Here is a 26,247-nt window from a genome sequence, read left to right on the forward strand (position 1 = left end):
GCACGATCAGAGTCGTCAACCGTGCTTCCGTTCCCGGTAAGCGAGCGAGCTCCTACGTATACGGCATGTCGAGCGACAATCGAAATCAATCCGACGCTGATTCCGCTGGCGGATCCGGTGCTTCTGCTTCCCGTATGAAAGCAAGCGCTAGCATGTCTTCCAATGGATTCCTTAGCCGCATGTGGAGCGCGGCGATCAAGGGTCAGGAGAAAGAGAAGGCGACAAGTGACCTCTCTGGCAAGGGGTCTGTGGGTCTTCCTGTGGTGAGCATTGTCGAGCCTGCAGAACGCCATCCCCCTGGTCACGGGGCTAGCGCGTTCCATAGACTGGTACACTCGAGGTCTGCGATCTTCCGAGCGACGGCCAATCAGAATCTACTTGACGTTTAAATCTCGACCGGCTGGTGACGGACGTGCTTTCATACGTCATCTAACCTCCTCATTTCTGTATCAATCTTCACGTTGTTTCCTGGCACATCACTATCACCTATCGTACTCTGGACATCACGTTACCCACCCCTCGGACTTGTTTTTCATCCCATTCCTGGACGCATCCTTCATCTCGGTGACATGGGCGTCGGACACCACTGTAGCTCTATTCCTACTCTCGTTCTGTATCCGTGAGATAACCATACCGCTCGTCGATTACTTGTAGTTCAGTGGATGTATACATACATACATACTATGATTTCACGATGACTGGATAACATTGCGAGTAGGCTGCCTGATTGTAGTATTTAGGACACTTGTGATGGCGTGTTGTACAAATTTGCCAGGACCGATATAAGTCTACTGCACTCACTTGCCGCATTACATTTGAAACGATAGTGGTATTCTACATCGACGTCAGATAAAGATTACAACAATTTCACGTATGAGGCAGGGAACAATCCCTCCTTTCCTTGACCCTCTATCTGACCCGTCCACCTGAATAAAAAAGTCAGTGACGTGCGCAACATTCAAGATCCAAGGACTCACCAGTCATCAGAAGACTTTGCAGTGACAAATACACGAGAGCCAGCTTGAACTTCCAAATCGCCAGGATCCTACAGGAAGATAGCTCAGTTCGAGTGGACGCATCGATAACAAGGCAAATGAATACATCATACCTCACTACTATAATCATACAACACCTCTGCCCACTCCCCTTGTGGTTCCTCAGGTTCCGGTTCGACTGCACGCCGTGGGAGGATGGGTGGTGGGGATCTAGCAGCAACAGGCTCAGGAGTGCTCGTTTCTGATGTCGTGCGCCGAGTTGGAGGTGGGCCGAATGAGGATGCCTTGGGCGGTTGGAATGCAGAGGGTATAGCTACTACGTTTGCTACGGGTGCTTTCCTAAATGCGCCCAAGACGCTCGACTGAGAAGTGGGCGTCAATGGTGGACTTGAGAAGGAGAAGAAACAGACCTTTTTCGTGACGAGTTTATCGATCTCGGACCCTGGTGAGGATGCGCTGACTGTGCTGGAGCTGCGTGAAGGGAGGGAAGGAACTAGGGATTTTGAAGCGTTTGAAGATGAGAATGAGTTTGGGCCACCACCGGTAAACGCAAGCGAAGCTGCTGCTACTCTTCCTACGGAATTGTTCACTTGTGGATTACTGGCTAACTAGTCGATGGATTTGGGATCGTTCGAGTTCAGGTTGGTATACTTGATATTGTGTGTGGGGGCAGTGAAGAGACGTACCGTGGATGCATATGGGTTATTGGACTTTGCGAGTCCATGCGTCATACCGGCGGAGACGATCTTGGAAGTGACTTCGGGGTTTTGGGCGAGAGCGCGGTGAACGGCTGATGCAGCGGCTGCGGATGGATCTTGGGCGCTGCTCGTGCCATTGCTTGTGTTAACGTTGGCGAGTATCTCAGGGCGGGATTGGAAGTACCTGCGAGCATGGTCAGCGCATATATGAGGGACTGACTGAGAGAGAGATGGCGCGGACTCGTCTAGAAGCTCAAAGAAGGCGTCTTTTTCTTGTGAGGAGAGTCTGGTAAATACCATCGCGTGAGGAAAGGTGGCGGTATTTTGGCAGATGGCAGTCAAGTGACTTGTGTTGGGTATGTAGACTTATACTTGGACCTGTGTCAGGCACTCGACTCGGATATCATTTCCCCTATAAGTTAAGACTAATAACACCGTCCAACAACAAAATGACAGTCCTGCCCCGGACCTTCATCAGATCGGAATTCATAGAAAAAAAAGTTTTTCTACAAAATACAGACAGCAGAGCAGGGAGGTAGTAAAAAAAAACAGAGAAAGAAAAAAAGCTATAAAACCGAAAAAAAACGTACAGTATGACACGTGATGGTTAAAAAGTAAAAAGTAAAGCACTCGAAAACAGCCTCTGAGGGAGCTGCGACAACAGATAATAAGGTAATACCGAAGTGATAATCAGCGTCTTGACCCAGAAAGAACAGAACGCATCATGGACCATTCCAATTAAATATGTCGTATTCTCCTGTGCTCGTGTCTCCTCCTATAGGACTGATGTTTTGTTGCATGGGGATGTTTGGGGGTCGTTGGTTGCTTTGGGGGTAGTATCCGTTCATGCTTTGCTGTTGCCAGTTGGGCCCTGCAGATGGCGAGATGGAGCCGCCGTAGGGGCCGTTTGCTGCTACTGCTCCTCCCTGGGGGTTCATCCCAAATCCGTTCATTTGGCCTCCAAGCGACAGTTGCTGCTGTTGCTGTTGCTGTTGCTGTTGCTGATGTTGTTGTTGCTGCTGCTGTTGACCATTCGGCCACTGATGATACTGCATCTGTGGGTGGAACGACCCAGCATTCTGCTGCGTCCCCATCATGCCCGGCTGTGGCTGCTGCGTCATTGCCCGTTGATAATCTTCAGGTTGAATAGGAGGCTGCGAGGAAAGTCTTGACGGAGCACGAGGCGTCATAGGCGAATGCACGCTCTCAGAAGGCGACCGCCCACTTCTCGCAATTCCCGGAATAGTCGAATTTGAACGTAACGCGGGGAAGGCATCGTTCGCGGGGGCAGACATGGGTGAACCCCCTTGGGACGGACCGCCCTGGGCATCCCACGATGCTGCTGCTGTTGTTGTTGCTGCATCGCAAACGCCTGCTGCGGGTTCATGAGGTTCGGAGCGTTCATGTTCATGTTCCCGCTTGAATTCCGCATTTGCTGCTGCATGAGCATGAGCTGCCGTTGCTGGTTGAGGTTCATAGCGCTCATGTTGCCCGGCATTTGTTGTGAGAAATTGGGGGCTGCTATACGGGGGTCTACGCTGGGTGCAGTTGTGGCCTTGATTGCTGAATGGGTACATGCCGGTCTGCTGAGGTTGAGCGCTCATTTGTTGTTGGGGTTGGGATGAGACGGGTGATTGCTGGCCTAGGGGGGATACGGGGCTTGGGCCACTGCTTTGCATGGGGACGTTGGGCATGGGCGACATGGAGGGGTTCTGGCCTAGACCAGGCATTTGGCCAGGCATAGGTGGGCGTTGTTGCTGATTGGATGGATTCTGTTGCTGCTTCTGCTGTAGAATATTCTGCACGAAACATCAATATGCTAGTTCGCAGATACAACGTGAAGTATTACATGAAAATTCGTGAGCTTCTGCACCTGTTGAGGCAACGGCAGAGATGTGAAATTGGGGATTTGTGACACGAGATACGTCATCAGGGGGTGGCTGGGATTTTGGAGAATTTGCATCGCTGCAGCGTTGTGGCTATATGATGTATGCGGATGTTGCGGTGCGCCCGGTCCCGAATTTTGGGGAATTCGTGGGGAGGAATCAGGAGGGGAGATCTGGCGCGCGGATTGCATTTGTTGTTGCATCTGGGCTGCTCGGAGTTGCTCGCGTGCCTGATGGATCTGCATTTCCCGTGCGCGAGCGCGTGTCGTGGCTGCTATCGATGCTTCAGTGGCGCCGAAGGGTAGTGAGGGGGTAGACGATGGTGGGGGCATGGGACTGGAGGTACGGGGACTCTGCGGTATGGCGGGGGCGCTGGCGAGAGACATGTTTGGGTGAATGGGAGGTGGGAAGGTGGATGTGGGGCTGGTGCGCTGGCCAGCACCAGATATGGATATGGATGGAATTGTGGGTGGTTGCATGGAGTGTTGTTTGGTCTCACCGATGTCGCGTCTTTTGTTCATGAGGTCTGCCATGTCATCTGGTCTGCTGCGCTTTAGTGGGCCATTTAGGAGTGCAGAAGAGGTAGGAGAATATTGAGCGCCGGAAGCGGGCTGGCGTCGTGCGAGTTCCTTTGCGAATATGGTGGGTAAATCGGCATAGAGGTGATGTATTCGATCCATTGATATGAATTCGACGGGAGAAGGAGCATCCATTGCAGGCAATACGAGTCTGGGATCCTATTAAAAGGGTGAGTAAGGGGTTGTATTGAGGAGACAAGGGATACATACGTTACATCGATGAGGATCTGCAGCTACTGTTAGCCAAGCCAAGTTTACTTGTAGGCGATTAGAAAAACTGAAAGGTTAAATGATGAGGGTTGTTTTTAAAAGTGAAGTAGTACTTACTGAGAGAAGCGAGCGTCAGTTTGTGGCACGCCACGTGTCTGAAACTCCATACAGACTCTAAAACGTAAGAAAGTGAGATTGAGGAAGAAGAAAGTGAGTGTGAACGGACTTGAACAACTCTGAGTTGATCTCGAGAATCCTATCGACTTTTGGATCTTTAGCAGAGGGATCAGATAATTTTGCTGGAGGTAAGTTTGGTGAAGGGAGTTGGCTGATTGATACGATTTCCCTTGATGGACGTCTTGAATGAGAAGGGCCAGCTGATGGGCCAAGTCTGTGAGAAGGACCTGGTACGGGTAATGGGATTGGATGTCTTGTTGGAGAGTTGGGTATTGAGCGGACTGGGGATGAAGTGCCATTTATTGTGCGTTTTTCTGACCAACGATTATCTTGGTTGTCTTGTGCGCTGTTTAGGTCACCATTCTGCTCTTGTTCCACTTCTCCTGTACTGTCATCCTTCTTTTCAAAATCCAAACTATCGTCACCATCTGGTACTGCTGATAGGTCGGTGAGTGGTGTTAACTGTCTTGAATAAGAACCATCTCCATCGTCTTCCTGTTCTGGTTCTTGTACTGGTTCTTGTGGAGGAGACTTGCGTTTAATTTGAGGAGAAGAAGTGTATTCTGGAGGAGGTGAAAGTGACGAACTCTTGTCGTCAGTTTGAAGTTGGATAGGATGGATTGTCTGACCCTCGGGATGGTTATTATTCAAGTCAGACAAAGAGTTTTGGAAATAATTGTGATGCTCGTCGTTATGAGAAATGTCTGTGACCCAATTGAAGGTAGCTGAATGGTCCCCTTGCAAGATAAGATTTGAATTTTGTTCTGAATCGATTTCGTTGCGGTTACGATCGAGATGGATCATTATAGTAGACGGAAAGTCGACGGAAGTTTGGTCGTTAACCGGAGAATTGCGACCGAACTAACAAAGTGGACTACACTCGTGTGAAAACGCACGCTTAGCTGAGTTTCACTTTCACACTCCGAATAGTCACACAGCCACCTACCCCCTGACCTTTGCATCCCTTTATATACAGTGGCGACATTCTACTCCCAACGCGAACCTTACCACACACACTGCCCCAGACTCGCAAAGCTCAAACTTCCACCAGGGGAACATTGACTGATGCTCACAAAGGGCGACAATAATCATGTCGATGATATCAAGGGCCTTGAATGGCTCGACCGAAGACATTGTTGGCAAAGTTCACGGGTATGCGTTTTTCACGTTATTTTCATTTTATGTAAAGTTTGCGCATCCTGACACGTCTCTAATCACCTCCAACTCACTTACACTTCACCCCCAGGTTCCTTCCGTACGTCAGCTACCTGTCAATCGCCTTGATAAGTATCTTTCACCGTCCTAGTATATGTACCTGTAGCGCATCTGCCTTTTTTGGATCTCTCGCTCAGGCGCTGATCATCCCACATAGAATGATTTCCCACAACTTAAATACGCGCTTCTCGAAGTTCTGGGGTTTTAGCTTTCATACATCGGGAGTGGAATTCCCTGTGCAGAGTGGACCTTTAAGCAGATTTACGTTGCTTCTTTCATGTAAGGTGTAAGTGTATTGATAAACAGTCCTTTGATGATCTCATCTCCAGTGAATTCTGACATGGTCAAAACAGCTGGAATAGTGAGGTATGATGGATTGAGGGGCGGCACCCACAGCACATAATCTTGGAGCGGTGTCCACCTCACGTCTCAATCCAGGCAACTTTGAAACCGGGTTCTGGTGTCCTCTGATCATTTGGACCTTATTCGGTTTCTTCAGGGATTGAGTAGAAGGCCTATCTATTCTAAAGAGCAGTTATATGTATGGAACAGAATGAGCTGTCGAGTTCCCGTTCAGCACTCTTGTGAAGCTACTGTTCAACGCGCTTGCAGTCACTATATCACTTCGGACCAAAATCAATTGAAGGGGGCACAATATCTCCTCAGTCGCTATACCTGGTCTGCCATCATCACGCTCCTGAGCCATCACTGGCTGGACGACATACTTTGCGATTGAATTGGGGTATCATGTATGCACTATCAAGTCCTGTCTTGCTATTCAGGCAAGCCCACCCTTGTTTGATGCTCCGTAACGCTCAACGTCGCCGTTGACCGGCGTGGTCATCCTGCTGTGCTTTGGTTCCTTATAGCCGTTGGTCTGATTTTTTGAAGGCGTGTGGAAGAGGTACTATACATGCGTACAGGTCGGCTGTGGACTTGGCTTTGGATTGTATTTGGGCTAGTTTTATGGTTGATGTGTGGGTGAGAGCTGTATTTGTTTTTCTTTCCTGACGGCCCACGGGTATAGAGCGACGGTCTTGCTTGTTCACTTTTTGAACATTTTTTATTTCGATCAGTTTTTGGTTCTCAGGGATCTTGGAGCTTATTGATGTATACCATGGTTTGAGATGTTTATTTAATGGACGGTTATACTAAGTCTATAGCTTGCTCTGCGCCTCTGTTAATGACGAGCTCATCGACATTCCAACCTGCCTGTGTGTTCAACGACGAGTCGTTGACGGCCATGCGAAACTTAATACCTACTACCCAACCCGTCTGCCACTATTGCTACTAGTTTACTATGAAATATTGATGACCCAATAATCCAATTGATTTGCACAAAGGTTTCGCGAGGTAAGCCTCGAAAATTACTCGGATCTAGAAGATCTATCAACTTGAGTGTTTTCCTTAACAAGCAATCGACCCTCCCGGCATTTGCCGATATTTGTGGCGCCGATTGGACAACGGCTTCGGTGCACTATACGCCAACGCCCACAGCCTACACCGAGTCCTCAAGACACAATAATGTGAGTATGCCGCACGAATCACTGCTCTGGGTTGCAACGTACGAGTCCAAATATGTGTTCTGTCCACTTTGGTCGAAAATCGCGTCGAAATTGACGCAGAAACGGCTGGATGACTTGCACTTGCATCGGATACCCTGCACACCTCTGCATCAGACACTCAGCTTATCACTTTTTACAGATAAACCATGGGTAGGGTTATCAGGGCTCAGAGGCGCTCGCACGCTATCGTACGTTTCCTTACTTATCCACTTACTCAGACTTTTACGACCTTGTACATTTCATCTAGTTCAAAGCGCACACCCACCACAACAAGGCCCCCGCCAAGCTTCGTACCCTCGATTACGCCGAACGCAATGGCTACGTCCGGGGTATCGTCAAAGAAATCATCCACGACCCTGGCCGGTAAGGATCAAACACTCCAATCCATTATTTTCCTCACATGCATTCTAGCGGTGCACCCCTCGCACGTGTCGTATTCCGTGACCCCTACCGCTACAAGCTCCGCAAGGAGACCTTCATCGCCACAGAGGGCATGCACACCGGCTCATTCGTATATTGCGGAAAGAAGGCCGCTCTTACCGTTGGTAACGTCCTTCCCGTGAGCCAATGCCCAGAAGGTACCATCGTCTGCAACGTCGAGGAGAAAGTCGGCGACCGTGGTGCTCTCGCTCGTACGTCTGGAAACTACTGCAACCGTCATCGGCCACTCGCCAGAGGACAACAAGACCCGCATTCGTCTGCCTAGTGGTGCGAAGAAGACTGTGTCTGGGGGTGCACGGGCAACTGTTGGAATCGTTGCTGGTGGTGGACGTATCGATAAGCCATTGCTCAAGGCTGGTCGCGCATATCACAAATACAAGGCTAAGCGTAACAGGTGGGTGAACAGTGATGATTGTGTTATTTGTTTACTCATAAATTCACAGCTGGCCTCGTACTCGTGGTGTGGCTATGAACCCCGTCGACCATCCTCACGGTGGTGGTAACCACCAGCACATCGGAAAAGCCTCGACAGTTCCCCGTTCGGCAGTTCCTGGACAGAAAGTCGGTCTTATTGCCGCTCGCCGGGTATGTCTATTTTGTAGGTTGCCTTCATTTTTGTGCATGCTGAATAATTTTGGTAGACTGGTCTGCTACGCGGTACCGTCAAGGTCAAGGAGGCTTAAGAGGTCGGATGGTTTTTTTTACATATCACTCGCTATGCTTTACGACCTCATACATCCTTCAAAATACTTGTATGCATCCGCATATGCCCTACGATCATACACACTGCCCTTGACATGCTATCTAACACTGTGTGATGATGGGCATATTTACTTGCGTCTCTGTCAGTGATGTTGAAACTTTGGTAGTTGGCGGATGAGTACTAATACTCGACCACTAATGTTATCACACCCTGGATCCAAGACACCCGCCTTCAAAGCAATATTACAGCGGACCCGTCATTGTTCCGTCCACTATAAGCTCTGCAAGGTGCTTTTGAATCCTCTTCAAATACTCTTGACATCAAGCTCGTGGTTTCCGAGTACACGCTCAGCAAGCTAGGCATCACATCGTTGGAACTTGGCAGGATAAAGTTTGACATTTTCTTGGTCGGTTTGTATGCTATAATAGGCCGCCGACCGATGGCGATGCTTCGACCACACGAGGAACACCCAGATGTATCCTTAGGCACTCGAAAAATAGGACCTAACTGATCATTAGGCTTGAATTTTTCAGGGCCAACAAATACATCGTCGGACGCAGAAGGGGCTAACCACTCGGAAGACATCTACAGAATTGGCAAAGGCACACCAGCATAAGCTGAAATGACAACTACTTTTGGATCATGTAAGTTTTGAGAGAAAACTGCACAAACAGCTAGCAGTTTGATCTACCTTGAGGCATCATAATAGCGACGTAAGACCTCCAACAGAACATCCTGATTGTCCACTACTACTTCAACGGACAGCATTAAGGTTCCGTGCCGTCTGTATTTTCCATTCCCATCGGCCCATTTTCATTATATATGTGCTCCACGAACGCAGATTCGGTGCAGGTGCCTGAACGTTTCTGTCCGTGAAAACCCTCTCCACTAACAGTGGAGTCGGGGAAAATTCGGCAGATCCAAACATGTACTTTACTTCGAACTTCTCATGAACACCACTATCCCAGCTTTCTATGTGCGACAACATTTGCTGCGATCAATCAAAGACTCTAATTCGAGAAACGGACACTCAAACTAATCACTATAAAAGCGATGGACCGCGGCGGTATTATATCTGCACACACTGCACGTACTCCATCCCGATATGACCATAGTCTTAGATGATCCCGCTTGGTGGCCAGTCATTAGTTCTGCTCGTTTCTCCAGCTATTTTATAGGTTCGTATAGAGCAATTGGGATGCCAATAGTGACGTCTCAATATAAGTATTTGACTGTCGCTTCGCAGCTGCAAGCTCTGCTGCGGTGGTATATGACTGGGGTGAGCGGGATAATACGTTCTGACCGCGTCTGATCCTCAGCATTCGAGAATATCAACATCACGCTCAGCTCGTGTCCGAGGCTGACGGGAGGAACAGCCATGACGTCCATTGCTTTCCAGGCTGGTGGAGATGCGTTGACCGGCGGTGGAGATGCGTCGACTGGCGAAGATGTGTAGCACATAAATCAATCCGAATGATTAACCACGGTACTGTGGGGGGCATGCATATTTATTTGTCTTGTGATATTTAGCTTCGTTACACTATGTATTTGGTGTTCCGAAGTGATTTGGAGATAGAACTTCTTGTACTTTCTGCTACCTGGGACACGGAATCCCCTCTAGATCTACGGAGTGGCCAATCGATGCTTGAAGCCCCACAAGTCCTTAATGCTTTATAACAATTGACATGTGGTCAAAGTCAATGGGCCTTATCATTAAAATTCACTATAAAGCGTTGGCAAGTGATCACTCCGTTTTGGAGCTGTGTTTCGTTGTCTTGTTTTATTGCAATATTCATACACAAGATGACCATTCAAAGTGTCATTCGCGTCACACAAATTGCCGTAAAGCACATGAGTACCAGTCAGTAGCTTATCAGCGAACAAACTGATATGAGAACGTCCAGGAAATGGCAACTCCATGGCCTGTCTGTGGTAGACTTCTGGGACTTGTCTGCGTCGGGATCTGGGGCCATCATGATGGTGATTGACATCGTTCGGAGTTTGAACCATCTGCGAGGGCGGATGAAGCACTTCCGAGTTCCCGTCCTCTCCCTTATTCACGTGCTTGATTCTGCCCTTTGAGCTCATCCAGTTCGACTGTGTTTCTTCGCGCCCTTCGTGCATGCGGCAGTCAACAAATAATCGAGTTATAGCTGTAACCCAGCAATGATAGGTAGAGAACTCATGATGGTCGTAAAGATCGTGTCGTGGCGTAGAGAAGGATGTGTCGTAATTTTGGCGGGAAAAGAGGTGAGGAGACGACGCAGGCGTCGGGTGGGCGAGAAATGTTGCCAATCGTCACGCCGTTGCCAACGACGAGGGATGAATCGATGATCGATGAGGCCTAGGGTCGGCAAGAACAGTGAGTTGGAACCCCGCTAACATTGTCAGCCACCCTAATATTCAGAGTCAACTAAGTCAGACACAGCTCGAAGTCTGCAGGTCCTGGAGTTGCCAGAACTTTCTCATTGATCCAATATAGCAATATCAAGTATGTTCGCTGGTAAGCTGTCCTGTCCTGGCAAAAGTATTGTCGTCGGGACAAAGTTGCAGTTCGATCTCAGAGGTCTCGTTGGACAACAAGTAAGTAATTGATGTATGCGCACCGGGCAGCTCTCATATCTCAGATCTCTCCATACGCAGTCCACATACCAGCCTAGCCAACCGCTAATTATGCTACGTCCGATCCACCTCACAAAACGAATACCCACTCCTACCTAGTAGCGGGCGAGGCTCTGTCGGATTTTCAAATGTTCATTCAGCTCTTTGTACGCCGCTGAACCGCGACAATGTGTACAGTTGTGTATCGTTGTCGTATTGTTTCAAAGTAGGCAAGCGCTCTGTGAGGAAGCGAGAGAACTGCCACGATATGTTCGAAGTAGCTTATCAAGGGGGGTAATATTGTGCTATGACCGTTCATTGATAAGCTAGGTCGTCCTGTCAGGCTGTCAAAAAACAAAAGTTTTGTCTTCGGATATCATACATCATTTATTCTCCAGTAAATTCAAGCAATCGCTTCATGTGCAGCCTTCAAAGCATACGCCCAGTCTACATATAGGCCAGCCTAGGTATGCCACGTCAGAAGACCATCACCCCACCCCTCCTCGAGTCCATATATACAATATCTTGCGTCCACCTCACAAAAATTCCCAACCCAAGAAATAACTAGCATATCACTACTCCTCCTCAAGCTCCCTCACCCTCTTCTGCCATCCACACGACTCCTCAATCCGTACCTCTAGCACACGTATCTCTTTGAGAACACACGCGAGGTGTTCACATCCCTATCATGATTGTCCGTTCTCTGTCAATACACAGCTTTGATATAATGAAGTCTGCTGTAAGATTGATGACCACATGATCGCCGATGGAACTGATGCAGAACCCCTCCAGAAACAAGTTCCATCCCGAACAGATCTTATCGGCGTCCAACTATTCTGCGGGTTTCAGATCCAAAACATGATTTGCTTCGAACGAGGTCTTCTCACTGCATCACTATCCCCTTTCTATGTGATGTCATTCAACAGCGTTTGCTGCGATTGATCAAGATTCTGATTCGAGAAACAGACACCCAAACCAATCACTATAAAAGCGATGGACAGCGGTATATCTGCACGTACTCCATCCACCCCATCCCGATATGACCATAGTCTCAGATAATTTCGCTTGGTGGCCGGTCATCAGTTCTGCTCGTCTTTCCAGCTATTTTGTAGGTTTGTATAGAGTAATTTGGATTCCAATAGTGACGTCTCAATATATTTGACTATTGTTTTGCAGTTGCAAGTTCTGCTGCGGTGGTATACGACTGGGGTGAGCGGGATAATACATTCCGAGGAATCATTGATATGTATACAGTATTCAAGCATTAACATTCGGACAAGAGGTAAGTTCGTGTCATGACCTCTGCATCTCGCTAAGAATGCTTTAACAGTTCGAACTCATCTTGGTGAGCAACGTCCCGTATCAGAACCAGCCAGGATGGTACCATTGACTCCGGGCAGAAGCAACGTTGGTCCTTCATGACCGTTCTTTATATTTGTGTACGTTATTGCTACGAGCGCAGTTGGCATGATGCGCTGACTTCAACATATGCGACTAGGTGCGCTACATTGGAATATTATATTCTGTGTACGTCTGCAAGGCTATCTACATGACACTGCAATAACTCATAATCTATATCTCGCAACCAGCGCCAACCTGTGTATGTGACAGTCCTCAAATGTGTTCGCTCCTTCTGACTGACGGCATGCAGGGAATTTTTCTATCTTGATTACCGATGTAGTGCGTATTCTGCACCGATGCCTGTCGTTCCCATTCAACTATTAACTATGTCCCATATAGGGGTGAGTGACTCTCGACCGGCTTGTGTCCTCAAGATAACGAGTTCAACAGCTGTGAGTTCATGTAGGGTGTTTATTCCATCACAAAGTAACCGAATTTTCAGGCACTATCGTTTGGTTCATACAGGCATGGATCCCTATCATTATCAATGCCATGCTTGGCGGTGAGTTCGCCTGCTGTGTCTTACTGATATTGCCTTGACTGAACTATCATTCAAGTCATCATGATTGCTCGGATAAATGCCATATATCAGGGATCGAAGAAATTGCTCATCTTTCTCGTTGTGACCTTACTGTCTTCCACGATCGCTTCCGGAGTTTTGATGGTATATGGAAACCTGGGTGCTTCAGCGCGTAAGCTTTAATCGTTGATGAAAGCCTGGAGCACAAGTGACTGACGGACATCTACCAGAGGAGGCAGTCCTTTCCGGCTACCATACCTGCATTCCCAAAATTGACGTGTACACGCGAGATCTGATTTACGAGAGTACGATATCCACCGCTGTATGGGAGATCCTGGCCTTGTTTCTTACAGTCCGGATTGTTATAAAGCACCTCCGTGAACTGCGACAATTGCCGGGAGGATCGACCATTGGGGAGTGTTTCAGGATATTATCAGAGAGTCACGTGTTTTACTTTCTAGCGTGAGTTCAGTGATTTGAATGTTATTATCTTGATTTACTGAAGTTCCGCATTCGCTAGCTTTGCTACTATGGCTTGCTTCACACTTGGCTCACTGTCTCCAAATGTCACGGTGCGCCGGCCTGACTGACATCTGTAGCTGACCACTCTCTCATCATTTCTCTGTAGAACCCATTGTACATTGGAAGTGCTGTTTTCTCAGGTGTTCTTTCAATTGCTCAGATGTTGCAGATGTTTGTGCTGGGACCGCGTCTGATCCTCAGCATTCGAGAATGTTACGCTAAGCTAGGCGGCCAGGGCCGACGGGGGAACAGGCATGACGACCATTGCTTTCCAGGCTGGTGGAGATGCGTTGACCGACGGAGATGCGTCCACTGGCAGAGATGTGTAACACATAAAACGATCCAAATGATCAGCCACGGTATTGCACAGGGAGCATGCGTGTTTGTTTGTTTTGTTGTGATATTTATTTAGCCTCGTCACGCTATGTATTTAGTATTCTGAAGTGATTTGGAGGATAGAAACTTCTTGTAGCATGTATATTTCTTTCTTTCGTTGTGATATTTAGTCTTGTTACGCTATCTATTTGGTGTTCTGAATGGATATGACTTCTTGTACTTACTTTTTGCTACCTGGGACACGGATCCCATAATATCTCGTGTCCCCCTCACAAAAATCCCAACCTAAGAAAAAACCAGCGCATCAGTTTGCATTCAACTCCTCCCCAAAGCCCCTCACTCATACAACTTTTCGATCCGTGCCTGTAGCACACGTATCTCTTCAAGGACGCGCGCGAAGGTGTACCCTCCGTTGTTAGTCCGCTTTCGCCATCCCCCGCCATTGATTCACTTTCGCCAGACGGTGTCGCCAGTCCGCTCTCACCACACCCCTCCGTCAACCCCTCATAAGCCCGAGTCGCCCGTAAGAGTCAGTATATGCGTGTAATACATAGACGGTCTGCATGTATGAAAGCAGTAGAACACGCCCTATGGCATTATATCGATGCCGCAAAGCTACCAAATATTTTTTCTCAGAGACAGGATTTCAGGGTGCCAGAATGAATGCGGGAAGGCGCAAGGCGACTGCAATGTCTGCACCGTGATGGTGATGAAACTCGGCTGCAGTCAATGTGCACCTCGTTCTCAGAGAGTTAGCGGGAAGTTCAGCTGCACATTAATGCTGGCCCGAGTGTTAGGTTTCACAATAAAATAAAAAAGGAAATATTTTCACGCGCACATGTTTTGAATCTGACAGAACCTTCATTATCATAGAGTCGGGGACGCTCCCAACGAGCGTGTCCAACTCCCTGAGTCGATCAATTTATATATAAGCGTATTTTTGACTTCTCGCAAATTTCTCGAGTCCAATCTGCGTATATAAGCTAGACCATGTTCCACAGTTAGAAAAACGAAGATTGTACGTTAACACGATACCCTGATCTTAAAGCACACAAGTTTAAAAATCATGTCTTGTTTTCGTATAAAGTGGCATAAAGACATAGGATATAGAAGAAAAGTTGGCATAGGGCATAAAGAGGTAGGGAAAGTGGTATAAGGCATAGGAAAAATGGCATAAGGCATAAAGATAATAGGAAAAGTGGTATGGGGGTGTCGTAAGAAAGTGACGACGGTATATTATCATGAATCATAATGTCATAAGTGTCATAAGGCATAAAGAGGCATGAGGAGACGAGTCGCGGACGAACCATATAGCAGACCAGATGGAATAGGCTACGTGTACGTAGCGTGCGCGAATGGGTGCAGGCCCTTTCAGCGTCCGGGGGAAGAGAAAAGTCGTAATCATAGAATAGGCTGGGTACGGAGCTGCATGTATAGACCGTATTGCGTGCGAATGGGTGCAGGCCCTTCTGGCATCCGGGTGGAGAAGAAGTCGTAAAGAGTCGTGAAAAGTCGTGAAAAGTCATGAAAAGTCGTGAAGGTCGTAAAAGTCGTAAGAGTCAGAAGATTGGATATGGAGCTGCGAGTAAACCGTGGTGCGCAAACGGGTGCAGGTCAATTGCAATAGCGGGGCTGGTGGACTTGAGGCTTGAAGAAGAGATGTCGGGGAACAAAGAGAAAAGTGAAAGGGGTATATGAAGAAGTGACTTGGGTCGGACAATAAATATGACGAGAAAGAAAGGGAAAAAGGGTATATGAAGGAGTGACGTGGGTCGGACGATAAATATGAGAGAGAAAGATGAAAAGGGTATATGAAGGAGTGACTTGGGTCGGACAATAAATATGACGAGAAAGAAAGGGGAAAAGGGTATATGAGGGAATGACTTGGGTCGGACAATAAATATAAGAGAGAAAGGTGAAAGGGGTATATGAAGGAGTGATTTGGGTCGGACAATAAATATGACGAGAAAGAAAGGGGAAAAGGGTATATGAAGGAGTGACGTGGGTCGGACGATAAATATGAGAGAGAAAGATGAAAAGGGTATATGAAGGAGTGACTTGGGTCGGACGATAAATATGAGAGAGAAAGATGAAAAGGGTATACGAAGGAGGTGAGAGAAAGGTGAAAAGGGTATATGAAAGAGTGACATGGGTCGGACGATAGACGAGAGGAAATGTGAAATGGAAGGCGCATCCGCGATCCGGTAGAAAGAGCGACTGCTGTCGGACGACAGGCTTGGTTTGATGTTCAGCGGAAATAGAAACAGAACGGAAGATGGTGACGCATCCGTCATCCAGTAGAAAGAGCGACTGCTGTCGGACGACAGGCTTGAACTGATGTTCAGCGGAAATAGAAACGGAACGGGAGATGGTGACGCATCTGTCATCCAGTAGAAAGAGCGACTGCGGTCAGACTAAAAGAATGATGGGAGTTGGACTGAGGTTCAGAGAAATTGAGGAAGATCAGACTTACTGATGCCACGCTATCGGGCTTGAATACAGGGCCACCGCACATCATTCATTATGTTTGGAGCGTCCGACGTGGAATGGGTGGATTGGCGTGGCTAGATTGGCGGGCGGGAGGAGAAAGAGGTGGGCGGTAGGGGTGCGGCGAGTGCGTGCGCAGGTCCCTATTTCAGATAGAGACAATGCCAACGAGGGCAAGATTCAAGGGAAAGAGAAGCAAATTTTTTCATCAACGCGGCCAACGTTGGGCTTTTCGATATTCTGGAAAGAGAGATGATAAGAAGAACGCTCTGTTTGCGAGGGCGGTAACTCACTTTGAAGATTTGACATTGCTTTACCAAAGGTGGGCGACGTTGGGTGCGAGAAAACGGCAAAAGAGCGAGACGACGAGAGAGCAAGACAACAAGAGAACAAGACAAGAGAGCAAGACGACGAGAGAGTGAGACGAGAGAGCAAGCCGGCGAGACAGCGAGACAGCGAGAGAGTAAGAAACTGAGAATAAAAAATCCAATCCGATCAGTGACAAAGACAACGAAAGATAATCGTCCGTGACACGCAGTGAGGGTCAGACGTGACGATGAAGGATCGTTGGCACTCGTGGGGGAGGTCAAAGCTGATGAAGAAGAGAAAGCATGGGCGGGCAGGTATTTATACGTTTGGGAGAGTCAGCCTCCTGTAAGCAATACTGGCTGACCTACGTCATAGCGCGTCATTGGCATGGGCCGTAAGTTGAGCAAGTTGAGGACGCTGACCGGTGAGGACGCGCCCGCCAGTGTCAGCTTCCGGTCAGCCTCAAGTTGGAATCCGACACTCGCGATCTGGATCATCGTTCGTAGGAGCGGTGAGATGGGGAGAACTATAAGGAGGAAGTTGAGGCTGACAGACGCGTCGCGTCACGCCACGCAACCAGGTCACGTGTTGACCAAATCAACATTGACGCCTGCACAATGAACTCTGATCAAGTCTAGCAGATTCTTGTACTTATGAGAAATAAGCTTGTACCATACTTCGCATGCACTGGAATCTGCCACCAGCGTAGGTCATTCAATCTGCCATGGTTCCTATGCAGAGAGGGTCCCATCTATACTTCGACTCCATTAGACAAAGATGATGCCGTCGAAAGTGTTCTATAGGTCAAGGATCCCGGATCTTCAACATCAAGGTCAAGAATTGCTAAAAATTAGAGGGTGCTCGCGAAATAGATACATTCCGTGTAGAATCAGAAACAACAGTATATTCTAAGTACTTACTGCCTGGAAAGGCAGGGCGTGTATTTTACAGCTGTTGGCAGATCAAAGATCAGCGAAATCGAGCACGTCAAGAAAAAGTGGACATACTCTGAACAAGAAACCAAGCTAGATTACACAAGTTCGATCAGCCGTATGTCATGCGACAGAATCTCAGCACTTACATCTTCTGGTGTAAGTCTTCCCATCGCCTAGGTCGTGGTCAGCTCTCATATTTGCGTCAGCCACTAACTACAAGTACTCACGGAATCATCAGTAGATAGCGTAGCATCCACCATCGCTGATTTCTTCTCCTGCAATTGTATGATTCGGCTTTCGATGCTGTCTTCGACGATAAGTTTGATAGCCTGAACAGGACGGTATTGTCCGAGACGGTGAATGCGGTCCATAGCTTCTGCAGTGGAAATCAGCAAGTGTTACAAGGACATCGAGTCAATTCGCGTACGATATTCAACCTAGAATAACAGGAGTCAGCTGAGGATGGGAGAGATAGATACAGAAAACTTGCCGCAGGATTCCACCAACTGTCCATGAGATACACTCGAGATGCTTCGGTCAAGTTCAATGCCACTCCACCAGCTTTCAAGCTGACAAGAAATACAGTAACGCCAACATTTTTCACTGAAGAAACGCGTTAGGAAAACACAAGTGATAGATGATCGTCCGACATACTGAAGTGCTGAATAGTCGCATCGCGAGCCTGAGGGCTCATGGTTCCCTCAAGTCGACAAATCTATCAATGATTTTGGTGTCAGCGTTTCATTCAGCAAAATTCCCAGACCCATGCGCACCGAAAAGCCCGCCTTTTGTAGCCTAAAAGCGATCAAATCTAAAAAGTTGACAAATTGACTGAACACAATACTCTTCGTCGTGTTGTCTTGCAAGCGAAGATTAGAAAGTTCCTCGACAAGTGCCTCGATCTTGGAGGAAGACCGCCAAGTCTCGATATTGAGTCGTCCCAAAATTCCTTGTCGCGCAGAAGGAACATTCGCTTCAAGTTCGAGCGCCGGAGCCTCAAGGTCGATGGTAAGAGCAATGTGGCAAATAGGACAGTCGGGCTGAAAGAAATTCAGAACCCAAGGAAACGTTGATGGGGGAAAACTGACCGTCATGTCTCCAGCCGTACTCAGATACTGTCTCATGCACTCCCGGTCGAAGATATGGCGGCATTTGGCCTGGATAGCATCCTCCGCAATATCACTGCAGAGTCTACAGATCGTGGCTTCACCAGCCTCATCCGAGCCCAAGAACTGGGTCCCATTAGTCTTGCTGCGGAGCACAAGGTCTGGGTGGCAAGCCATTTGCCTCATGCGAGTAAGCCTACAAGAACTTTAGAATTAAACGGGGTAAGAGCGCAAAGGGCTTACAAACTGAAGATATTGGAATAGTCTGATGGAATAGCGTTAACAGTCGAATCCAACTTTCAGAAAAAGTGATCTCACTATTCAAAACCGTTCCATGGTCAACGTAAGTACTGAACTGGCGTTTCGCGTCTGAAAAGAGCGAAAGATAAAGCTCTTTCTCTTCGGGACTGAAGTAGTCCCGTCGCACGATCACCATACGAGGAGGTAAGTCCAAGTCATCAGCTCGTTGAATCTGCGGTAGCGATTCAATTTCGAGTACACGAATAAAAAGATAGATCCGACCTTTGTTCTACGCAGCATCATTCGATCAAGGAGGATACGTAGCTTCTTGAAAGCAATCCTTCCCGGGCCCTCGATGCCGTGTTTCTGAATAGGTGTCAAGATCTCGTTGTTCCAGAAGCAGGTCTGGATGATACTAATTAGAAGAGTTTGTAAATGGTGATGGCGACTTACATGTTGCATTGGGCTGTGACCACAATCTATTGTAAAATATATAAAATATATAAAATAGGCATCTGGAGTTGGAGCACAGAATCTTACCGTCACAATTCTTTTTGTCTGTAAACTTCCAATGAAGCGATTTACAATCACATTTCTTACCTATTACGATAACAAGATCAACAACTCAAATGACGGATGCAGAGACGCATGACGCACAGAAATAAAAGGAGAATGGATCACCCCCGAGGAAACGAACTAGACTGTAGAGCTCTCCCACACGATTCTGCAGGGGCGTTCCGGATAGACACCATTTGTAATTGCTCTGAAGCTCAAAGGATGCCTTGGCAGTATTGGTTTGGCGTTCTTTAATATTGTGCGCTTCGTCAAGCTGCCAAAAAATCATCAGTAATGATAAAGTTATCAAAACGAGCTGATCGTACAATGATCCGGTTCCATTGAATCTGGTGAAGAGGAGAAGGTTCCTTCACAATGAGCCCCTTCCGCTTGAAACCATTCTGCTGCTTCCTGAAGCAACTCTCCATGACAGCGTAAGTAGTGAGCACCTGGTTTGCATTAAAATTGAGACGAAGGCATAAAGGATTCTGAAGCTACTAACAACATCGTATTTCTCCAATTCCTTGGGGTTGTTGACGCGAGACGCGCCATGCCATACCAAGACTTTCATCCCCTCTGTGTGAGTGTTGATCTCATTGCGCCATTGCATTATAGCAACAGTTGGCCTGTGTAACATGTGATTAGGATATGGCAACACAGCTGAATGGTGGAAACATACGCAACGACAAGGTTCGGACGCTTCAGGTCCGACACAAAGAGGGATATCATCTGAATAGTCTTACCCATGCTGTAAATAACGCATTTAATCATGTATATGCTATAAGTTTGAGAAACCTACCCCATCTCGTCGGCTAGCATACCGCCATGCCAGATCCCCTGCTCTTGCTTACGCATCCAGAAGAGTGATTCCCGTTGGAATGGAAGTAACGTGACCTTCAAACCAGCAGGCTGTTCAGCTCTCTCCGGTACGACGATGGGGATGCCGGACTCAACGTCACCCCAGACGTCCTTGAGTTCAGGGTGATGCCTTCTGAGTGCCAAGGAAGATTTCTCGGCCTGCACGGACAATTTGGATAAATATTCCAGCAGGAAAAGGTCACCGTACCCAAGTAAGCTTTCGGCCAAGCTCTTGCATTAATGCGTATTCCTCTGACTTGTTGGCCCTTCTTTCGGCCGCTTGCAGACGGCGCCGTTGAGCCCGCTCTACCCAAGTTATGGGTTCAGTGTCGATAAATTTGAGCTTTGCTTTGCCTTTCTTCGTAGCTTTTCCCTTGCCCTTGGAGAGTGGGAGTTCCTCTTCGCTTGAGCTCAAGGCTGATAGTGCTGATTCGCTGCCTGAAAGCATGAAATCGCCATCCTCACTGCCGGCAGAACGACCTTTGCCTTTTCCCTTGCCATTAGACTTTGCAAGGCGACGTTCAGCGGCAGCAGCCTTCTTAGTAATCTTGAGACTTGGTGACGCAATGTTGACTCTGGAGGAAGAACCGACTCCCGAGGACTCTTGAGCAGCGATCCGTGCTGTTTCACGGGACAGCTCAATAGCGGCAGCAACCATCAACTCTTCGTCACCTCCAGACTCGTGGCCCTCAGAACCCGAGACGACGTCCGAAAATCGTTCCCAGTTCTTTGAGGGGAGAGGGGCGTCGTCATCCGACTCGTTATACTCCGAGTCACTGAATTCAATGTCCTCGAGGTCCTCATCCTCTGAGAAAAGCTGGACATCTATATCATTGGAGATAGGAGGGGCGGCAACTCGCCCTTTGCTTTTGGCAGGTGTTGCTTGTTGCTGTACATTGATGGTACTTAGTATGCGGCTGGGCGGAACTAAAGACTGTGTTCTCGCCTTTGATTTTAAGGTCGAATTTTTAACGGGTATCTCAACACAAAAAGCTTTGTGGGTAACTTTCCGTTTAGTTGGGACTGGTCTAGCCGCGAAGTCTTCGCCTTCCTCTGCATCTTCTGCAGGGCGCTTTCGTGTATTCATAAGGCTTGTTGCAAGTGATCTTGTCGTGATTTTCGCAACTACTGGATCCTCATCGACGTCGGAGGTGTCAGGGGTTTCAGGTACCACGGAGTTTTCGCCGCTAAGCAGGGGAGACACGGATGTGCTTGGAGTGCCTGTAGTCGTGGTTGCGGGTGTCCGAACACTTCGGGCGCCATTTCTTCTCGTACTGACCATAATAGCAGTGTTAAGGTGGGAGAACAGAAACAAAGGGCAATATTAATCCTGTCGCGACCGAGCAAAAAAACTTCGGCGAGACGCGCATTCGTGGGCAATTAGGAAACCTTAACTTAATTAATTGGTCTTTCGCTCAAATCACGTGGACACGTGTGTTGCAGCCACAGGCGCGTGCATCTGCCAACTCTCAGATCTCAGTACTGACATTCTTTTCAATTGAAGCTATCCGATAATGAGCTCCAACACTCGTGGTCCAATGCGCGCTTAAGTTTCCCGTCTCTATCTTGCTAAGTTGTATGAACCAACAAGGTGGCCTGGTTTCAGCCACTGGTCGGAGTTGGCCAAGATTCGTGTCAGAAAACAAGGAAGCTGGTAATCGTGTCCAAGCTTTCGAACTCAGAAAATATATATGGATCTCGTCATTAGCGCCATATGTGGGTGCCAGGTGGTCTGTCATCATGATATATTATTCCAAATTAATTGAATGACTGACGAGTACTAGTATGGTACAGGTTTCCCTATCGTCTTGGAATCTGAGGTGGGACCGCTGCGCAGACTTAATGGTAGGAGGTCGTCTAGTGATGTCCATAGCTAATACTGAGAACTGAACACTGACCAACGACAGAATCTCGTACCCGGTGATGCATCAGAGAGTCAAGATTGGCAAAGCTTTTCTCCTGAAATACCGTGACTAGTTGGTGGAACCATGGATGCCCTATCCCCTTCGTGGCCCGGGAGTTCTTGAAAGCAGATGAAACCCGCGTCACTCCTCTCTTCCAACCTACTCCCAGACGTTCCCGTCTGCTCACCTATCCTGAGCCATCGAACTTTACAATGAGTATACAGTATACCATGGACGCTGCCTCATCACAACCATTGCCTTCCTTCGTTGCCTTGAGCTTAGTGTGCAGGAGGTCCTGTGAAGGGATGAGATGTTGTCATGAAGTGAATTCAGTGTGGATGTGCTCAGTATTGTCCAGTCTCTCCCACCCGCCGACAACTTAAGCGGACGGTGTCTGCAGCGCAGTGTTTGTAGAACAAAAATTAGAATTCGTCAATGATGGTTTTTATCCACACGCGAAGAAGATACTACAAGGCGACGTTGGCGGTAATGTTGGACTGTGGGCCGTCACGCCAGGGTATTAGGCATGTAAATTAGAATCCCTGTATCTGATAACAAATAATTCGTGACGCTGGCAGTGAGTCAAACAGACATCTTGGTCTGATGTGACGTGAAATATCGGGGCAGAACTTGGCTGCTTGACGGTCCTTGTAGCTCGATCACTTCCAAAAACGCTGCGGGGCAGTGAGTCATGACCAATTTGAACTTGAACGTCCGCGCAGCCAGCCAATCGAGTGTCTCGAACAAACGCATCACCCACTCAGAACAAAAAGATTATATGTCTCGCCGCGTACTAATCCTACGACCAGAGCATTTGTGACAAGCTGATATACGGATGACAAACATGTTGTGAGACCATTCAACTCACGCAGATACCAGAGCAGTGCTCAACTTCCATTCACTGCGCTGAATACCCTGACACGTCTAGCCAGTAGCTACGTGCCTTTAGCTCAGCACTTTGGCTCATCATAAATATGGTACTCACGCGCAACGCTCCAGCAAGGCGCTATCAGTCTTGAAAGTGTGAACGTCGGCTACTCCCGCGGATGTCTCGTTGAACATCATCTCTGTCAAATCATATCGCCAAGATCTCCAGGAAGGTGTGATATCCCCTGGGGTGTATCTGTCGTCAGGAGTCTCAAACATGGCCATAGCCATGAATGAATTCGAGAAAGCAGTGATGAACTGCGTATTGTTGTGTGGAAGACCACCGCTGAAACAGTATCAATCATAGTAAGAGTTGACCCATTGCTTCAACTTACTCAAATGAAGTGAAGTAGTATATAAGATCATATCCATGTAGGCCAGGCGGGATTGCAAACTCGCCCTGCTTGTATTGAGTATACATAAATTGCAAGTTTCCTTGAACTCACTTTCCAAGCTCGTTCTCCAAATTCTAAGAGGAGATAATAAGTGGGGCAAAGGAATATTGCTAAAACGACCCATGAAATCAGGGACGTTGATCATCGCTTCAAAAATACACATACATTCGCCCATCACAAGATTTGCTTGGTTAACGTTACTTCCATAGTTCTGGTACAGCGTCACCGCTTCAGCAACCTGAGCAGAACCGAAATTCGGGAAAAGCGTCTTGACATAATCTGCGACATCCAATGTCATTGATTGGTCGACGAAATAGTTCCCCTCACGCGAATTGGTCATAGAAAGGAGATAGTCCTAAGGGAGAAAGGGTTTCAGTTCGCTTGTGAAATAGATGCATTCATGGATCGTACGCCATTCAAACGACCCTTCCTTATCGTCACGGTAGGCCTCTCCAAGATGAAAGTGCCGTCCACAACAGGCACGAATACGAACGTGCCAAAGAACCCGTTGACGTTGATGTTATAGTTCAAGGTCTGCAGCGTATTGGCATCTGTGGTGCGTAAACAAGAGAGAGTATCCGAACTTGAGGCACAGCTGCGAGTCAAGGAATTAGATATGGAATGGCGGTGTTTCAAAGGATTTACCTTGTTCCATTGACGACCTCACTATACAACATCTGATAGTGGTATTCAGGACCCTGCAACATCGTCCTCATGAATAAGAATCACCTCCGGAATCCGGTCATTGTAGTTGTATTGGGATGGCAAGAATGTAGAACTCGTCATGGCGGTCTTGAAGAGGGGAGGCTGCGTGTTTCCTCCATGGGCAACAATATGCTGTAGCACTGAACCGGCACCTGAAACAAAGTAGTAAATAAAGATGGTAGTGACGAAGAGTACCTAGTGCAGCTCACCAGCGGACTCTCCCCAAATTGTGACCTTTGTGGGGTCGCCGCTGAAGCTACTTATCTATCCGGACAAGCTTTCTATCAGCTGGGGTATACTGCGCAAGTAAAGAGTTCCGCTCACGTAGGCCTGCACCCACTGTAACGCATAATTCTGGTCGACTTAGAACAAGTTCAGTTGAATCTGAATAATTGCCAGACCATGATAATTGCGTACGTAGTCCAGCATTGAGTGCGCCCCCTTCCTTGACCGCTTCCCCAGGAAGAAAACCTAATCGGTAGTGTATACACCTCAGTACGCATCTGAAACTGAGAGGTGCAGCGAAAACATACCGAATAAACCGAGGCGGTACTGAATTAAGACAGTGATGGCACCGTGGTTCGAGTGCACAATTAGATCTGCGCCATTATAGTCGCTTGCAGCTCCTTCAATATACCCCCCTCCGTGAATCCAAACGACAACTGGGAGCCCTCCTCCCGGAGTGGCCACTACTTCACTTCCAGGAGTGTATACACTACCGGACGCAATCACTGATTGTAAATGTCAACACCATCGTCCCATGACAGGGCTTACTTCAAGAATAAACAGTCTTCAGATTGACTAATGGCCCTTTTCCTCATAGAGGTGCTTTCAAACGGATTCGTTGAAGAGTTGCCTACGGGCGCTTGATAGCATTCGTTCGGTTGCATGGTAGCTTGTTCAACAACCCCAGAGACGGCCAATGGAGGTTGTGGAGCTGCCCATCTTAAGTCGCCTATGCGCTTGGTGCGTGAGCTGAGAGTGTGCAACAAACAAAACTAGACGCACCAACTGGAGGAGCCGCGTAGCGTATTCCAAGGAAGCTGGTGATGTTTGTCGCTGTGTCAACCGATCCCTGGTATTGGACATAACCCAAGTTGACGATGGGTGCAGATACAGTGGCTGCCGGAGCAGACAATGCTTCTAGCGCAAGCAAAAGCTGCGATACGACCAATAGATTGGCTCCAGTAGACAGTTTCAATCCCACAGATTGCGCAGTGATAAGCATCTTTGACTGGGGTGATGAAGATGACACGACGTGACGGACATTATAAACCTCAGTTGCGAGAGTAGATCCGAAGGCGACCGAAATACTTGTACTATTCAATTACTATTAGTACAATCGCGAAACAGTGATGTGTCACTCACCAGGTACTTCATGTGGTGATACATTCATTGATATTTGGATTTTCTCTGCTTTCGGGTCAGCATGCACAATACTTCCCTGCAGTTTCATAGGACCCACACCCCACGTGCACCCCTCTTGTCATTATCATACACTCGATTTTTTACTTCTTCGAATCTGCAATAGATCCACATTTACAGTAAGTTGCTGCCAATGTGGTGTCCAGAACAATGAATACTTGTGTGAGAATCTCAACCGGTTGGAATCGGTACTATATCATGATCACATGATGGAAGAGTTCAATTGTGTCCGAAGCTTCGGAGGCTTGATCGCCATCGGTAACCATCCTACTTTCAGTATTTCTGAGCTGCGTTCAAGTTGCGAGGTAAATCAACGGTGCACCGCCGGACAGACATAAATATCGTGGAGTAATCCGACCGCTCTTCCATCACGATCATATCTGGGATACGGTATGCATTTAATATCCTCCAATGTGCTGACTACACAAACGTGGTCGTTCTTGGCCAACGAGGGGCTGTCAAATTCCATCGTGTATGTTATGCCGGGTGTCAATCCTCCAGGTGTGGATTCCGCTCCTTATCAACATAGCAGTTATTCAGGGACCGCTGACGC

The 26,247-nt window shown here is 47.8% G+C and overlaps 10 protein-coding genes across 10 annotated transcripts; 1 reads left to right on the forward strand and 9 right to left on the reverse strand.

Moving 5' to 3' along the window:
- Positions 1–405: 405 nt before the first annotated feature.
- Positions 406–2,072, reverse strand: BJ212DRAFT_1375518 (SH3 domain-containing protein). The gene is made up of 5 exons (XM_041336449.1): positions 1,682–2,072; positions 1,406–1,603; positions 1,109–1,357; positions 978–1,045; positions 406–926 (listed from the first exon to the last, which is right to left on the reverse strand). Exons 1-5 carry the CDS (start codon positions 1,724–1,726, stop codon positions 857–859), a joined length of 630 nt encoding a protein of 209 aa, XP_041189859.1. The 5' UTR covers positions 1,727–2,072; the 3' UTR covers positions 406–856.
- BJ212DRAFT_1375525 (uncharacterized protein) lies at positions 1,275–2,072 on the reverse strand (the record flags this gene model as incomplete). The annotated part of the gene is made up of 2 exons (XM_041336450.1): positions 1,878–2,072; positions 1,275–1,817 (listed from the first exon to the last, which is right to left on the reverse strand). Coding segments are annotated over exons 1-2 (211 nt in total), but the record flags the coding sequence as incomplete, so codon positions are not given.
- Positions 2,073–5,471, reverse strand: BJ212DRAFT_1375527 (uncharacterized protein). The gene is made up of 5 exons (XM_041336451.1): positions 4,594–5,471; positions 4,485–4,541; positions 4,368–4,434; positions 3,543–4,316; positions 2,073–3,492 (listed from the first exon to the last, which is right to left on the reverse strand). The coding sequence occupies exons 1-5, from the start codon at positions 5,346–5,348 to the stop codon at positions 2,416–2,418; spliced, it is 2,730 nt and encodes a 909-aa protein (XP_041189861.1). The 5' UTR covers positions 5,349–5,471; the 3' UTR covers positions 2,073–2,415.
- A 1,999-nt stretch (positions 5,472–7,470) lies between these two features.
- Positions 7,471–8,448, forward strand: BJ212DRAFT_1448497 (ribosomal protein L2; the record flags this gene model as incomplete). The annotated part of the gene is made up of 6 exons (XM_041338553.1): positions 7,471–7,512; positions 7,572–7,687; positions 7,736–7,956; positions 8,000–8,159; positions 8,209–8,350; positions 8,407–8,448. 6 exons carry the CDS (start codon positions 7,471–7,473, stop codon positions 8,446–8,448), a joined length of 723 nt encoding a protein of 240 aa, XP_041189862.1.
- A 5,533-nt stretch (positions 8,449–13,981) lies between these two features.
- BJ212DRAFT_1375552 (uncharacterized protein) lies at positions 13,982–14,608 on the reverse strand. Its single transcript, XM_041336452.1, has one exon. It carries the CDS (start codon positions 14,289–14,291, stop codon positions 14,118–14,120), a length of 174 nt encoding a protein of 57 aa, XP_041189863.1. The 5' UTR covers positions 14,292–14,608; the 3' UTR covers positions 13,982–14,117.
- A 274-nt stretch (positions 14,609–14,882) lies between these two features.
- Positions 14,883–15,751, reverse strand: BJ212DRAFT_1375553 (uncharacterized protein; the record flags this gene model as incomplete). The annotated part of the gene is made up of 1 exon (XM_041336453.1): positions 14,883–15,751. A coding segment is annotated over one exon (360 nt), but the record flags the coding sequence as incomplete, so codon positions are not given.
- Positions 15,377–16,699, reverse strand: BJ212DRAFT_560499 (uncharacterized protein). Its single transcript, XM_041343522.1, has 3 exons — positions 16,629–16,699; positions 16,322–16,575; positions 15,377–16,262 (listed from the first exon to the last, which is right to left on the reverse strand). Exons 2-3 carry the CDS (start codon positions 16,364–16,366, stop codon positions 15,408–15,410), a joined length of 900 nt encoding a protein of 299 aa, XP_041189865.1. The 5' UTR covers positions 16,367–16,575; positions 16,629–16,699; the 3' UTR covers positions 15,377–15,407.
- A 907-nt stretch (positions 16,700–17,606) lies between these two features.
- BJ212DRAFT_1278010 (SNF2 family N-terminal domain-containing protein) lies at positions 17,607–20,576 on the reverse strand (the record flags this gene model as incomplete). Its single annotated transcript, XM_041331404.1, has 18 exons — positions 17,607–17,669; positions 17,726–17,752; positions 17,807–17,955; positions 18,066–18,182; positions 18,234–18,294; positions 18,353–18,619; positions 18,668–18,881; positions 18,929–18,950; positions 19,004–19,157; positions 19,208–19,330; positions 19,379–19,404; positions 19,466–19,525; positions 19,583–19,754; positions 19,807–19,929; positions 19,983–20,106; positions 20,160–20,228; positions 20,280–20,497; positions 20,547–20,576. 18 exons carry the CDS (start codon positions 20,574–20,576, stop codon positions 17,607–17,609), a joined length of 2,019 nt encoding a protein of 672 aa, XP_041189866.1.
- Positions 20,437–21,700, reverse strand: BJ212DRAFT_560557 (uncharacterized protein). The gene is made up of 2 exons (XM_041343523.1): positions 21,285–21,700; positions 20,437–21,227 (listed from the first exon to the last, which is right to left on the reverse strand). The coding sequence occupies exons 1-2, from the start codon at positions 21,618–21,620 to the stop codon at positions 20,538–20,540; spliced, it is 1,026 nt and encodes a 341-aa protein (XP_041189867.1). The 5' UTR covers positions 21,621–21,700; the 3' UTR covers positions 20,437–20,537.
- Positions 21,701–22,783: 1,083 nt separating this feature from the next.
- BJ212DRAFT_1579237 (Alpha/Beta hydrolase protein) lies at positions 22,784–25,904 on the reverse strand. The gene is made up of 16 exons (XM_041342236.1): positions 25,735–25,904; positions 25,638–25,682; positions 25,278–25,588; positions 25,044–25,224; positions 24,803–24,984; positions 24,687–24,740; positions 24,594–24,631; positions 24,479–24,533; positions 24,294–24,421; positions 24,210–24,241; positions 23,976–24,159; positions 23,730–23,919; positions 23,616–23,674; positions 23,505–23,569; positions 23,228–23,455; positions 22,784–23,177 (listed from the first exon to the last, which is right to left on the reverse strand). The coding sequence occupies exons 3-16, from the start codon at positions 25,495–25,497 to the stop codon at positions 23,141–23,143; spliced, it is 1,653 nt and encodes a 550-aa protein (XP_041189868.1). The 5' UTR covers positions 25,498–25,588; positions 25,638–25,682; positions 25,735–25,904; the 3' UTR covers positions 22,784–23,140.
- Positions 25,905–26,247: the final 343 nt, after the last annotated feature.

This window comes from Suillus subaureus (assembly GCF_016647635.1).
Source record: "Suillus subaureus strain MN1 chromosome Unknown BJ212scaffold_30, whole genome shotgun sequence".
In the NCBI taxonomy this organism is placed as follows: domain Eukaryota; kingdom Fungi; phylum Basidiomycota; class Agaricomycetes; order Boletales; family Suillaceae; genus Suillus; species Suillus subaureus.

Bases quoted from the DNA above. Each gene is read 5' to 3' on its own strand.
- BJ212DRAFT_1375518 (XM_041336449.1), bottom strand. From the start codon at position 1,726: ATGACGCATGGACTCGCAAAGTCCAATAACCCATATGCATCCACG. The intron at 1,046-1,108 runs GTATGATGTATT...ATCTTCCTGTAG, and splicing joins TGTATGATTATAGTAGTGAG to GATCCTGGCGATTTGGAAGT. The intron at 927-977 runs GTGAGTCCTTGG...TTTTTTATTCAG, and splicing joins GCAAAGTCTTCTGATGACTG to GTGGACGGGTCAGATAGAGG.
- BJ212DRAFT_1375527 (XM_041336451.1), bottom strand. From the start codon at position 5,348: ATGATCCATCTCGATCGTAACCGCAACGAAATCGATTCAGAACAAAAT. The intron at 4,542-4,593 runs GTCCGTTCACAC...CTTACGTTTTAG, and splicing joins ATCAACTCAGAGTTGTTCAA to AGTCTGTATGGAGTTTCAGA. The intron at 4,435-4,484 runs GTAAGTACTACT...TTAACCTTTCAG, and splicing joins ACTGACGCTCGCTTCTCTCA to TTTTTCTAATCGCCTACAAG.
- BJ212DRAFT_1375552 (XM_041336452.1), bottom strand. From the start codon at position 14,291: ATGGCGGGGGATGGCGAAAGCGGACTAACAACGGAGGGTACACCTTCG.
- BJ212DRAFT_560499 (XM_041343522.1), bottom strand. From the start codon at position 16,366: ATGATGTGCGGTGGCCCTGTATTCAAGCCCGATAGCGTGGCATCA. The intron at 16,263-16,321 runs GTAAGTCTGATC...TCATTCTTTTAG, and splicing joins AGCCCGATAGCGTGGCATCA to TCTGACCGCAGTCGCTCTTT.
- BJ212DRAFT_560557 (XM_041343523.1), bottom strand. From the start codon at position 21,620: ATGGTCAGTACGAGAAGAAATGGCGCCCGAAGTGTTCGGACACCCGCA. The intron at 21,228-21,284 runs GCGAGAACACAG...ATCAATGTACAG, and splicing joins ATTCGACCTTAAAATCAAAG to CAACAAGCAACACCTGCCAA.
- BJ212DRAFT_1579237 (XM_041342236.1), bottom strand. From the start codon at position 25,497: ATGCTTATCACTGCGCAATCTGTGGGATTGAAACTGTCTACTGGAGCC. The intron at 24,534-24,593 runs GTGAGCGGAACT...TTGTCCGGATAG, and splicing joins TACAGTGGGTGCAGGCCTAC to ATAAGTAGCTTCAGCGGCGA. The intron at 23,570-23,615 runs GTGAGTTCAAGG...CAATACAAGCAG, and splicing joins TTGGAGAACGAGCTTGGAAA to GGCGAGTTTGCAATCCCGCC.